Source organism: Taudactylus pleione, unplaced genomic scaffold (genome assembly GCF_031769625.1).
Source record: "Taudactylus pleione unplaced genomic scaffold, aTauple2 ptg000040l, whole genome shotgun sequence".
NCBI lineage: Eukaryota > Metazoa > Chordata > Amphibia > Anura > Myobatrachidae > Taudactylus > Taudactylus pleione.
Genome location: NW_028284442.1, coordinates 34,110,820 through 34,125,941, shown reverse-complemented (window position 1 = coordinate 34,125,941; position 15,122 = coordinate 34,110,820). Strand labels below are relative to the sequence as shown.

General features: G+C 46.7%; 1 protein-coding gene across 1 annotated transcript in view; it reads right to left on the bottom strand.

The window, feature by feature from the left end:
• Positions 1-15,122, bottom strand: part of LOC148538519 (myeloperoxidase-like) — a 38,390-nt gene that overhangs the window by 8,587 nt on the left and 14,681 nt on the right. Inside the window, exons 2-7 of the mRNA XM_088455648.1 lie at positions 12,605-12,698; positions 12,218-12,393; positions 11,604-11,724; positions 10,970-11,099; positions 8,444-8,650; positions 374-689 (exon numbers count right to left, since the gene is read on the bottom strand). Coding sequence (XP_088311774.1) covers positions 374-689; positions 8,444-8,650; positions 10,970-11,099; positions 11,604-11,724; positions 12,218-12,393; positions 12,605-12,698 — 1,044 coding nt within the window. The remainder of the gene's footprint in view (positions 1-373; positions 690-8,443; positions 8,651-10,969; positions 11,100-11,603; positions 11,725-12,217; positions 12,394-12,604; positions 12,699-15,122) is intronic.

Genomic DNA, 15,122 nt, shown 5'->3' with positions numbered 1-15,122 from the left:
TCACAGAAATAAAATATTGCTTCAAATATATATAATAATGTAGAGTATGCAGTGTTTTGTTTCTTACAATATGCAACTTGTCTTCACGCACACTGAAATCAGGGCAGCCAATATTATACGATGATAATACAGCTATTATCTACAGGACATACACGGAAACATATAACCTACAGGTCCATCAAGTCTGTTCTTCTGGTCATCATGCAAATTAGCATTACTGGTGTAGTAAATGTTAGATTTATTATTGACTGTAAATCTAAGGCATAAATATTATAGGTACATTGTTTGGCACACACAGGTAATACTACCACTATAGAAACACTACCTCTCTATATTACTTGTCTTATCTAATATACCAATGGGTTGTACTCACCAGCCAAGAAGCATGGGAGTCCTGATGTCTTGTTAGTCTGTAGGCAGAAATCTTCCTGCTGTGTGCTGAAAGGCAGGTAAGCAAGTCCATTATCATTAAACCGGTCATTAACAGCCATGAGGCCAAGCTGGTTGTTGTTGTTACGAAGCATCCTGGCCAACTCGTTCGTGCTGCCGTACACTTGACTGGCATCGACATATGATGTGAGAATATTCATCTGTTCCCTCACAGTGGAACCAGATGAAAATGCTGGAGATGAGCGGAATAGGGGGATACAGTCACTGCGATTGGTAATTCGAGGGTCATTTGGGGGAATCTGCGAAATTAAACACATGATGATAATATGAGATATGGTAAGAACTTACCCTTGTTATCTCTATTTCTACGAAGTCCATAGGGTTCCACAGGATACCTTGGGGGGTATAGGTGTGACGTCAGTCGCAGGGCACCAAAGAGTTAAGCTTTCAGCCTCCCAGGATGCACTAGGTCCCCCTCCTATACCCCGCCCCCGAGCCAAGGCACCTCAGTTAGTTACCAAGCCATAGGCCGGAGGAGGAGAAGGAAGAGAGAGAACAAAGATCTGGACACATACAAGAATCACATTCTCACCAGAGGGAGACGGAAAACCGGTGACCAGAGCAAAGCCCATCTGCAGCACAGGTGCGACAGGGCGGGAGTCCTGTGGAACCCTATGGACTTCGTAGAAATAGAGATAACAAGGGTAAGTTCTTACCATATCTCATATTTTCTACTTCAGGGTCCATAGGGTATCCACAGGATACCTTGGGGATGTCCCAAAGCAGTATCCTTTAAGGGTGGGGACGCTCCTGTGCAGAAAGGAGAATCCGCCGCCCGAAGGAAGCATCCTGAGAGGCGAAGGTGTCAAACCTGTAATACCTCACGAAGGTATGGACAGAAGACCACGTAGCAGCCTTGCAGATCTGAACTGCCGAGGCACCACGTCGAGCTGCCCACGAAGGACCCACAGACCTAGTGGAATGAGCCTTCAGAGAAGGAGGGACCGGTAGGCCTTCATGAAGATAAGCTTCAGAAATAGCCATACGGATCCAGGCTGCCAAAGTTTGCTTTGAAGCAGGCCAACCCTTTTTACGGAAGCCAAAGAGGACAAACAAAGCGTCTGACTTCCTAAACGAAGAAGTGCGGTCAACATAAGTCCTTAAGGCCCGCACAACATCCAAAGAGGCCTCACCCACGGAAAGACCCGGTGAGTTAAAGGCCGGAACAACTATTTCCTCGTTAATATGAAACTGGGAAACAACTTTGGAAAGAAACTCGGGCCGAGTGCGGAGCACTGCCCTGTTCCCATAAAAAACCAAGAAAGGGGGTCTACAAGAAAGAGCCCCTAACTCAGAAACACGTCTGGCCGAAGCAATGGCCAGAAGGAAAACAGTCTTAGCTGTTAGCCATTTAAGATCCACTGAGCCCAGTGGTTCAAACGGCGGTCCTTGGAGAGCCCTCAGGACCACAGCCAAATCCCAAGGCGCCACAGGTGGAACAAAGGGCGGCTGAATGCGGAGAACACCCTGCATAAAGGTGCGCACATCCGGGATTGTAGCAATCCTACGGTGAAACCAGACAGATAGGGCCGAAACCTGTACCTTCAAAGAAGCAAGGCGAAGCCCATGATCTAGTCCCGCTTGCAGGAAGGCGAGAATCCGAGACAGACGAAACTCCCGCGGTGCATAACCTCTCGGTCGACACCACTGGAAGAACGTATGCCACACGCGATGGTATATCCTCGCGGAAGACGGTTTCCGAGCTCGTAACATGGTCCGCACCACCGAGCTGGAAAACCCCCGGGACCTCAGCATGGCCGTCTCAACAGCCACGCCGTCAAAGACAGCCGAGTCAGGTCCGGGTGAAGGCAAGGACCCTGAGACAGAAGGTCCGGTCGTAGCGGCAACCGCAGAGGAATGTCCACGGACAGACCCTGAAGGTCTGAGAACCAGTGCCGTCTGGGCCACGCGGGAGCTATCAACAGGAGCGTCCCTCCTTCCTGTTTGAATTTCCGGATTACCCGTGGAAGAAGGGAGACCGGAGGGAACAGGTATGCGAACCGGAACGTCCACCGGACGGACAGAGCATCCACCAGAGACGCCCCTTCGTCTCTTGTGCGAGACCCGTACACCGGCAACTTGTTGTTGTGCCGGGACGCCATGAGGTCGATTTCTGGAAGACCCCACCTGTCCACCAGTAGTTGAAAAACGTCCGGGTGCAGGGACCATTCCCCCGGATGAACGTCCTGGCGACTTAGAAAGTCCGCCTCCCAATTGAGCACTCCCGGGATGAAGACCGCTGATATGGCCGGAAGATTGCACTCCGCCCAAACCAGGATCCGAGAGACCTCTACGAGAGCCGCCCGACTGCGAGTTCCTCCTTGCCTGTTTATGTAGGCCACGGTGGTAGCGTTGTCCGACTGGACCTGCACCGGGCGACCCTGGAGAAACCGCTGTGCCTGCTGGAGAGCATTGAAGACCGCACGGAGTTCCAAGATATTTATTGGAAGCTCCGCTTCTGTCGGCGTCCACCTGCCCTGGAACAAGTGTGGACCCGAAACTGCTCCCCAGCCCCGAAGACTGGCGTCCGTTGTCAACAGGACCCAATTTGGAACCCAGAACAGACGTCCCTTGTTGAGGTGGGTCGTCTGTAACCACCACGTAAGGGACAGGCGAACCTCCTGGGTGAGCACAATCGTCTGGGACTTCAGAGACTGAGTCAGCCCGTTCCACTTGGACAGGATCAGGTGCTGCAGAGGTCTGGAGTGAAACTGGGCGTATTCCACCATGTCGAACACCGACACCATGGAGCCCAGTAACCTCATCGCCGAGTGTAAGGACACCCGGCGGCTGTGCAGACAACTGCGCACCCTTGACTGTAAAGCAGAGATCTTGTCCTCCGTCACGAAGATCCTTTGCTGTCCCGAGTCCAATAAGGCTCCAAGATGCAGAATCCTCCGAGACGGGATTAGAGTGGACTTCTGCCAGTTGATTAGCCAGCCGTGCCGTTGCAGCAGTGCAATGGTCAGGTCCAAGTGGCGTAACAGGAGCTCTGGAGATCCTGCCACCAATAACAGGTCGTCCAAATACGGCAACATGCGGACTCCCTGCAGCCGCAGAGAAGCCGCCATGACCGCCATCACCTTGGTGAAAACACGTGGTGCTGTTGCCAGGCCAAAAGGTAACGCCCGAAACTGGAAGTGGTCGCTGCTGATTGCAAACCTGAGGAACTGTTGATGGCGCCAAAGAATAGGGACATGCAGGTAAGCGTCCTGTATGTCCAATGACACCAAGTAGTCCCCAGGTTCCAGCGCCAGAATGATGGACCGTAGGGTCTCCATCCGAAACTTCGGGACCCGCAAAGACTTGTTGAGTGCTTTGAGGTTGAGAATCGGACGATATGACCCATTGGGTTTCTGTACCAAAAATAGATTTGAATAGAAACCCTGGCCCCTCTGGGAGAATGGAACCGCCACTATAACTCCAGCCTGGAGCATAGTGTGCAATACCTTCCGCAGCTCCGTAGCCTTGTTCCGGTCTGATGGGAGACCCGTGGTGAAGAAGCGAGCCGGGGGTCTGTGCCGGAAGGAGAGGGCGTATCCGTGGGAAACCACCTCCAGAACCCAAGTGTCTGTCGTAGTGGTCGACCAACACTGGGCGAACTGTAGCAGGCGGCCTCCCACCCTGGGATCCCCCAAAGGGAGGCCCGGACCGTCAGGCCGCAGGCTTGTCATCTGGCTTGGGGGCCGGACGTCTGGTACTCCATGCCTGCTTCCGGGGCTTGACCGATTTCTTAGGGCCAGCCTGTCGAGGAAACGACTGTGGTTTGGGCCTGCCCTGGGCCCTAGATGACCGAAAGGACGATGGTCCCGAACCAGAAGGAGCAGCGGCCGACGGGAGACAGGCAGATTTGGCTGCCGCCAGCGTGGCCACAATCTTATCCAGATCCGGACCGAAGAGAACTTCTCCGGTAAACGGCAACGCTTCCAGACCTTTCTTGGAATCTGCGTCCGCCTTCCAGGATCGCAGCCACAAGGTGCGACGAGCAGCTACCGCTGCTGAAGAAATTCTAGACACCAGAGTACTAATGTCTAGAGCCGCCTCGTTGATGTAGGTGGCCGAATCACGGAGATTGCCAATCAACTCCGCCTGATCGGCCGGACAGTCGGATTCAAAAGAAGCCTCTAATGAATCCGCCCAGCGCTCCATCGCTCTGGCAACCCAGCAAATGGCCATAGCCGGCCGTGCTGCCCCCCCTGCAAGGGAATAAGCGGACTTCAGGCAGATTTCTACCTTGCGGTCCGTAGCATCCTTAAGGGAGGACATGGATGGCATCGGCAATGTGGCACTACGGACAAGACGGGTCACGTGAGAATCCACCTGTGGAGGGGATTCCCACTTCGCAAAATAATTATCCGCGAACGGATAAGCCACCGCCAGGCGTCTCTGCGGCTGGTATCTTTTGCCAGGTTGTTTCCACGCCTCCTCTAAATGGTCCACCAACTGACCCGAAAGAGGAAAGACTGTGGCATCGCCCTTCACATCTTTGAAAAAGGCATACTTAGATTTAGCCGCTGGGGGAACTTCGTCCTCAATCACCAAGGCTGTGCGGACCGCCCGAATAAGTCCAGGAATATATACTTTGGACTTAGCATCAGCGTCCTTAGTATGGAGAGGTTCCTGATCGTAAGGATCTAGAATCTCCCCATCATCAGACGTCCCTTCGTCATCCTCATAAGGAGCGGACAGAGACGCCACCGGCCTTTTATGAGGCCGCATCACAGACTCCCCTTGCAACACATCCGACAAGTGCTGTACAGAACTCGTCAGGGAGTTAACCCACGCTGGCTCCTGAGAACCCGGGAGCGGGGAAATAGGGAGACTGTGGGGTACCACCAATTGTCGTGGGAACCCCTGCATGGGTGACGACACCACAGACTGCTGGGACAAACCCATCGGAGTAAACGCGGGCTGCGGAGCTAACTGGCCCACTAAAGCTGTTAACGCCTGAGCGAAACAAGCCCAGGGCGGCTCCTGTACCGGTGCTGTAACCGTAATAGGCCGCGCCATGGACAAACACTGCCGGCAAAGGCCCTCCGCGCTACCCTCCCCCTCCGCTAACGGTACTTTGCAGTGGTACACTGTAGCCGGAGGGGAAAATCACTTTCAGACATGATGGCACCACGTATGTGACCTCTCTCACCAATTAAGTATTAAATAGGCGAGAGACCACCCTGCAGCACCGCACCGCAAGGGCTTTAGCAGAAAGAACAGGGACAGTAATAAAGCTGACAGTTTAGAGAAGAAAAGTTACAGGCAGCGCTAGCACAGTCACATACAATGCAGAGAAATAACAATTCCTGCACTAACAGCGCTGATCACTCAACTACACAGACACAGGGCCTGGTAGGACACAGCGCTGCATACACAGACCTGAGCCACAACGGAGGAGAGGTATGCGGGGGGACCCAGACCACGATGCTTCCTTCCAGCGCTTCCAGCAGCGTTCACCATGCGTTCTGGAGAAGATGGCCGCCGAGGAGCAGAGAGGAGGCTGGCCTGGGGGAGGAGCGCTGCCACAGGACCAGTCGGCAGCATGCAGAGAGGGCTGTGTGCAGCGGGGGAGGCGCCGGCTGTGAGACAGGGAAGGCGCGCTCCCCTGGCATGCATTTAACCCCTGGGACGCCGCAGCGCTACCGCTCTGCTGCGGTCCGCTGTCCCAGGGGGTAGTGGAAGCGCAGGTTGGTCGCCTGGCTCCACGCTGCAGCCAGTCCCCAGGGAGCCCCCTGCCTGGGGACTTAGGACCATGTGATCAGCGGGGACCCACCGCGGGACCCCGCTGCTTACCTCTGTCCCCCTTGAATCCGGCCATGGTCCGGAGCATCTGGGGTCACCGCTAGCTGTGACCCCAGACGCCCACCAGCATCCCCGGATCAGTACCGGCGTTCTGGTACCGGCGGGGTGTAGGGAAGACAGCATGGACGTCAGGACTGACTGTCCATGCTGTTCATCCAGTTGTGCAGCCACAGCTGCATGAAGAATAAGCTTCAGGGGCTCTTCTAGCCCCCACTCCAACAGGTGCACCCGACTCCGGCCGGGCACCAAACTAAACTGAGGTGCCTTGGCTCGGGGGCGGGGTATAGGAGGGGGACCTAGTGCATCCTGGGAGGCTGAAAGCTTAACTCTTTGGTGCCCTGCGACTGACGTCACACCTATACCCCCCAAGGTATCCTGTGGATACCCTATGGACCCTGAAGTAGAAATTACATCTTCTCACTTCACACGTTTGTTATACTGATATTTACAATCTGATTGTGTACTGTGAGATCTCTGTAGTAAAGTGTATTAATAGGGGCACAGTGGCATAATTCACCATCTTGCACTCTTGACCTGTCGCTCATGTATACAGGCCATGCATATGAGAATTAAGATGGACTTTCTCTATGCTTGCATACAATTGTACACTGAGGGTGTGTGTGCATTAAGTGGAGAACACAATGCAGCACAGTGATCCTGATACTATCCGAAATGGTCATTACAATAAGTCCTTCCCCTTCATCACAAGGTCATCTCATCATAGGCCAGCTTCTGTGCAAAAGTGCCTAAATAAAGACTGACACCCGATGCTGTACTGGGGCCATTCTCTAATTCACATGCCCCTCTCTATGGCAAAGAGTGCTGGCTCCCCGCTATCAGTGTCAAAGCAGTTCAGTAATACACAAAACATGGATCTCCGCCAACCACATATACCAAAGAGTGAGAGTAGCTCCGTAACCCAATCTGCCTTCCATTACCTCTTCCTGGCAGCCTACAGGGGTCCTGTTGTGAGCATTAATGCTGTGACCACAGTAGCTCCTTCACGGAGTATACTGTCCTTTGTCTACATCTAATGGAGCAGTATAATGAGCATGTAGAGTAAATGTAGAATGTTGTATTATATAATGATTACATGTAGTGGTCAAGCTATGCTGGATACTGAAGGTGTATTATCCTTCATCTGTATAGAGTGTAACACTGCACAATTGTATTATTTATAATTAGGTAAAGTGGTCAGGTCATGTTGGGTACGTGTGGGTTCCTATGTCTGCATAGAGTGTAATAGAAATGTGTAATCATTTCCATTGGTCATGGCATGATGGCTGAGTGGTGTTTGTATAGAGTACTATAGAAATGTACTATAATAATTCCTAGTGGTCAGGGCATGTTAGGCAAGTATAATGTCTTATATATGTACTGTATAAAGTATTAAAGAACTGTAATACAATGATGTTCAGTGATCAGATGATGTATGGAGATGTAGTGTCCTATGTGATTAAAGTGTAATAGAAGTCTAAAATTACCAGGGGACAGGTAAAGCTGAGCAGGGGTAGTGTCCTGTGTCTGTATGCAATGCAATAGAATTGGTCTATAATCACCCTCAGTGGTCAGGTTATTGTTATACAGGGATGTGTATTGTCCTATGTCTTTATAAATTGTAATAGAACTGTATTATGAATTTGTTTGTAGCCAAGTAGCGTTCCACGTCTACAATCGGATAAGTATTACTTTGTCCAGTGGTCAAGTCATTTTGGAAGGTTTGATGTCCTGTGCCTCTATAGAATGTAACTGAAATGTATTTTTATCAAGGCCGCGGTCCGTCCATGTTGGATGTGTTTCCTGCCTGGAAAGAGTGTAACATAATTGTATTGTTATTATTCCCAGTGGTCCAGTCATTTTGATTATGGATAATGTGTCTGTATAAAGTGCATTAGAATGGTTTTATAGTTATATCACATCTCTGCACAACGTGTACATATTTATATACTGATGGAAATTGTTTATATAAAATGTATATAATGCGCTATATATATATATATATATATATATATATATATATATATATATGTAAATGTTTTATATTTTTTATATAATATATATTAAAAAAACATAAAATGCTGTTTAGTATCAGCAATGCCGGTGTAAAACTTTTAATCTACATAAAAATTGATACTAGTTATAACATTACTATTCTTGTTTTCCTTCTCCCTGATATAAAACACTAGAAGATAGGTACCCGCAGCGGGAAGCATGGAGGTTCCCGGGCACAGCTGTGGTCACAGTCTATGCCTCTTAGAAAGGATGACCTTGATGGTGTCTCAGGTGCGAGGTCAAGGTCATGATCAATCCATTGGCCCCACTGCATGAACATAAGCGATCTCTGCTTGTCAAGAGTCTGCTCTCTCTCTGGGAACCGGACAATCTCATTAGACACAGCCCGCGCCTGCAAGGCCAGAAGAAGACAGCAAATGTTTAAGAATAATTTGGGAAAGTTTAAAAACAAAACAAACAAAAAAACGGCGTAATACAAATGACCCCGGGGGTATATTTACTAAAGTTCTGATTTTTATAAGTGGAGATGTTGCCCATACAAACTAATCAGTTTCTAGTTTTTATCTTCTAGAAGGTGCTAGATAAAGGATAAGTAGAATCTGATTTGTTGCTATAGGCAACAGCTTAACTTCTACAAACCCGCACTTTAGTAAAAATAAAACACCCCCTGGTCTTCATATGTCTCAGGGCTTAGTTAATATACAATGCAGGTGATAGCATAAAACATGTGGAACCATATTACAAATACTGTGGAACGATTTACAGCAGACATGGGGAGATGCCATCAATATCCCGACAGTCGGGATGCTGGTGCTTAGAATGCCGGCACCGGAATCCTGACACCTGTCAGAATGCCGACGCCGGCATCTCGACCACTGGCACCCATCGGTAAGTACTGGGGTTAGGGTGGGGGGTTATGGTTAGGCTCTAGGGGGAGGGTTAGGTTTAAGGTGTGGGAGGGAGAGGGGGAGGTTAGGTTTAGAGGACATTAGGTTTAGGGAGTGGGTAGGGAGGTTTAGGGAGAGGGGGAGGGTTAGGATACTGACCAACAAGTGTCGGTATCCTAACCCTGTTGGGATGTCGGTGTTGGGATTCTGACCACTGGGATCCCGAGTGCTGGCATCCCGTACCCAACCTGAGTGAGATATGTGGTTTGGTAATATATCAACCCCAGCTTGTCCCAGCCACCAAGCTGATGATGTTATAATTATCACTATGTTTACCTTTTAAAAAAATTAGCATATAATGAACTCATAAAACATAAAACGCTGTGCCAACCTGGCTGCACCATACCAGGTAGGGAGGGTTAGAGGTAGAAAGAGGGGGAGGGTTAGGATATTGACCAACAAGTGTCGGTATTCTAATCCTGTCGGGATAACGGCGTCGGAATTCTGACTGCCGGGATCCCGAATGCGGGCATTCCGTACCCAACCTGACATAGGCATATAACATTTTAATCATAAAAGGTCTATAGAGCAAGAGATTGGATTAATTGATTAGAAAGTTGCCTTGCGTACACAGTTATAAAGGTTTGGAAAAATCTTACAGTTGCAATGTGGCTTAATGTTGTAATATCTCATTAGAACTCAGCTGGATATCTAATGTAAGACAAATCAACTGGAGAAAAAAAATAAAACTTCAATGGCTCTGTATGGCGACCATGGATACATATACACTGACTTTGGGCTGATAGGTTGCGTATTACTATTATAATATAGCACCAAAGATATTACGCCGTTCTGTTCAGATAGCATGGAATCATTCACATCAACCCTATTGGAGCTTACAGTCTAAATTCCCTTCTGGGCGCACAGACAGACCCATATAAATGCCAGGGTCATTTTGTCAGATGCCAGTTGACCCACCAGTATGTTTTTGGACTCTTTATAGAAACTAAATCATCTGAAGGAAACCATGCAAATAATAGAGAGCAACTTCAACACTCAACACAGATATGGCCCTGGCAGCAATGCTGACCACTGTGTCACTGTGCTGCCGAAATCGGTATGAAATTTCAAATCCCGACAGCGGCTGCCCGACATGGGTGAAAATCCTGATCGTCCCCAGGTAAGTATTTACTAACCTAACCTACCCCCTAACCCTCCTTAGGGGTGCCTAACCCTAACCTTCCCCGCAGTGCCTAACCCTAATCTTCCCTTTAAGTGCCTAAACCTAACCCCCCCTTCCCTGACGCCTAAACCTAAGTCCCCCGGGGGGTGCCTAACCCTAAGTCCCCCCCGGGGGAGCCTAACCCTAACCCTCCCTCCCCCTAGCCTAACCCTAACCTCCCAGGGGGTTGCCTAACCGTAAGTCCCCCTTGGAGCCCTAAACCTAACCCTCCCCCCCCCCCGGCTGTCCGTGTTCGGCGCCCGGCATCACTTCGTTCTGGATGTCGGGCGCCGGTCTCCAGGCGTCGGTAAAATGACAGGCGTCTAAATTTAGACGCCTGTCATTTAACTCTCGCCGGGATAAAGCAGTCGGGAAGCCGACCGCTGGCTTCCCGACTGCATACCGCGCTGGCCTATGAAATTCTGCGCTGTATATATAGACTGCTAAATAGGGCATGTTGTAAACAATATATTTAGTAAATGTTAGTCGTCCATTTGTCCAATGCCTAAAACCATTCGCATGTTCCCTTAGAGAATAGAAGCTGTTAATCTGTATAAAATGTTTCTGTTAGACATTGGCAGACTGCAGAGAATCTAATCACCAAAGGCAAAGTGAATCCATTGATCGGCTTGGTTTCTGTCCAGCCCTGTGGGAGGGATCTCCCGTCCTCATACTGGGCAGATAGTAAGCGGCCATAGGGTCTGTTGGAAGCTCCAAAGTTTGGAAATCTCCTGCAATTAATAAATAAATCAGTGTTATCAATCTACAATGTTTTCCATTTGTATTCATTACTGATCTGGTATAGAAAGTCTCAAAATGTAATTGTGCTAAGTTTTCACATATGTGCAGCAGGTCTATCTTGTTTTATATGTAATTATCAGTACTATGAACTGTATGTACCTCTTAATCATACGGAAAACAAATCTGTGACTTTGAAAACCAGGGGTATTTATCAAGGCTCGGAGAGAGATAAAATTGTGACAAAGTACCAACCAATCAGCTCCTAACTCATTTTTCAAACACAGTCTGTAACATTTAACTTGGAAGCTGATTGATAGTTACTTTATCTCTCACAATTTTCGCTCTCTCTCTCCAAGCTATGATAAATACCAAGCTAAGAACATTTTTATGTAAGGTGATAAAATAAAGTCATTTTCAACTCGCAAGAGAATTGGAAGCCTCTATCCTCAGCTATCTCGGGCATAGTAACGTTTCCCCGGTGATATTATTCTCACCTATTGTTGCACTCTCCGGTGAAGGTACGATACCGACTTTCAGGACAAGCTTTTGGAAGATGCAGTAAAGCATATCCGGAAACCTTATGTAACATATCAACCTGGTTGGCTGTCAGCAAGTCTGTTGAATATACATAATAGTATTGTGCTAAGACTATTCAGGCAATAGGAGGATAAATATGGTTAGAATGACCGGTGTATTCCAACTACGATGTATACCACATATTATTTTTATTTATATTCATAAATGTGAGAATCATATTTGAAGTAATGCAATAAATAATCTTCTTTACGTGATCTGATATTTAGCCAGTTATAACTTTGAGCCACACACAACAAAAAAAACTATTGTTAAAAAACAAAAAATTGTTTACATTGTTGCAAAGCCACAAATAAATAACTATGTATTATTTAATTTGTTTAATATTGTAGTATGCTTTAAAGTTATATTTATTTTAGAATGGATCTTGCCACATGATATTTTATGTATTAGTGATGTCTCTGGTTCCTAGTGAATTAATTAGCTTCATTTTAATTAAATATGGGTTTAGCCCACAGCATGGCTGCCTCTACTACACTTAGGTGATTGGTGCACTTGAAGTTCCTCCCTATACCTGAAATGTTGAAGGGTCTGCTGTAGATGCTCTGCACCTTCTCTGACAGAAGATCAAGGGTGGTCTCTATGTAGTCTGCGGCCTGGATGAAGGTTCTGCTTGAAGCCACAGGCTGTTTAAAGTACGTCATGACATCAGATGGGCTCATGGTTCCCTTCTTTAGTCTCTCCTTAAGGCTGAAATGAGCAAATAGGTGATACCCACATAGCATACATATAACTTGTACTGTATGTTATAATAAACAATTACTGTAGCAAAGTACTGATTACAGTGCGATGTGACTTCACTCATTTATTTTAATTGATTAACCGTGAATGGAAATCTCTAGTGACCATAGTTTTGTTTAATTTTTGCTTGCCAGGAAAACTGTACTGAACATGAACTTACACGTCACGGGTGCGTTTGTAGGCAGCGTCCACCAGCTTCTTGGCCTCCTGGACCGATCTGAGAATAAGGTCATTGTCCAGTTCTTCAACTCCATCTGGTTTGTTGAAATGAAAATATTCATGTTACTGTATGGTAATTTAGTACCCAAGTACTTCACATATAATATGGGAATTCTTTAAATAATAATTTAAAACAGCCACTTATAGGTAATTGGTGGTGATATGGAAACCATACGTTTGCTGTTTACTAAATGATGTGACTTGTACATTCTTCTTGGGCATGAATAAATACTGTATACTGTACAATTGCTGCAAATGGTTAGTACTGTATTTATGTGAGTGCATGAGCAGCATGGGGGTATAAGAATAAATACTGTATACTGTACAATTGCTGCAAATGGTTAGTACTGTATTTATGTGAGTGCATGAGCAGCATGGGGGTATACGAATAAATTGAAGTACATTTGGCCATGATGTATCAACATTCACAAGCGCACATATATTTATACACAACCAAATGCATCCATGTCTTACTTGATATATAAATACAAGTGTTCTGAGACAGCTCTCCTTAAGAAGACCTGTGTATTATTTATTTTGTTACTGTATACTCAGTCATTGTACTGTCACTGATACCCCATTCATGAGATACATAACCATCATGTTATGTTTTACTACACAACACTCAGCAAATTGTAATCAGATATTGCATAATGTGACCTCTTCTTTCCAGAAATGTCCTGCCCATCTCACAGGGGCCTATCCATTTGTTAATTATCCTCATGAATTCCTGAATAATTGACATTAAAACTGTACAGTATGCAGAGGGAATATTAATACCCAGTGGGCCTTAACTATAATTGTCTGCATTACTGAAGCAATTGCTAAGGCTGCATCTATAAGACTACGCAATTTAAATTCTTTACACCGTATATATAGTAAACATATGCATCCTGTATTTATATATATATATATATATATATATATGTGTGTGTGTGTTTATATACACAGTAATATTAGTAGGGACTTCTCACATCTCCATCAGTAATATTAGCACAGACTTCTCTATCTCCATCAAATGTTTCCCATTTCTATTGAGCCGCCCAACAAAATGCTGTGGCCACACCCCTTGAAGACAGCAGCCATGTATAGTGGTCAAATGTCCCAATGTGGCCCCTTCGTACCTGGGCGCACAGTTCTCATGGTGGCCCTGACTACTTCAATTAGCTGTAAACATGAAAATAGTCTGTATTTATTATTGTACATTCAACGTAAAGACAGCTCTTATTGTGCGTACACACGGGACGATCGACAACGATATCGTTGTACGATCTCCCAGGTGTGCTGGACGGTCGATATCGATCATCCAGCACACCACCAATTCACCAATGACTATAGATATAAACGTTCGTGGGTCCCTATAGTAACCTGGTCGATTTCAACCAGGTTGGCCTGTTTGCACGGTTGAAGGAAGATATCGATCTCGTCCATACGTACCCGTGCATCGCAGGTCGTTGGGCACCGAAAAATGCATGATAACGATATGATTGATATCGTTATCGTTCATATCATCCATTTTAATCGTACCATGTGTACGCACCTTAAGTCACCAGCTATGAGTAATCAGTCTGCTGTTTACTAAACACTGTGGCTTGTACATTCTCCTAGGGCATAACTGAAATACTGTACAATTTCTGCCTGTGGTGGTTATTAATGTATTCCTGTGTGTACATGTCAGTATTATACCTGGAACTTAAATGAGGATGCCCAACTCTGCAGCTCCATACAGAACCTCAGGATAAGAAGGACAAGGCCATCACTGCAGGCACAGCTCAGTTGATAAAAGTTACATTATATCTTCTTTATGTAAGTTTCAGAATGAAAACATGACACCAATAACACTTAAGCTGCCCACACACATAGCGATATTTTATCCGATGTGGCCGATTTCGACGAAACGTGACAACAAATCGTGTAAAATATGGCCAAATCGTGAGTGTCCACTCACGATCGCGATGCGCGTCCACGCTCGTCACACATCGCATCTTCAGATCTGCCGTGCTGTAGGGCAGATTTGCCAATCTGGGACACAATGCACTGGATGCACGATCGATCTTAAGTCAGATTGGACATTTTTTACTCCAAATCGTGAGTAGGACTGCCGGGGAGCTGCCTGGGGAGAGTTCAGGGGAAATCGCACACATTGTGGGATCGTGTGCAGATCGCTATGTGTGTGTGGGCACCTTAACACCATTCAGGCAGCAGCTAAATTTAATTGGATCACCCCAGTATAACCCCTAATGAACACACTGAAAACATGTAAACTCAACACAGAAGCTAATGTTCTGGTGCTTCAAGGCAGCAATGCTATCCACTGTGCCACATACTTATATCTTAAAATGCATGTTTTTCCTATTATTTTGTGTAATTGATTAAATATTACAGTTCAGTTTATTTTATAATTTTGACTATACAATAATAAGGAAACAATAACTATCATGGTGTCTGTATATATACAC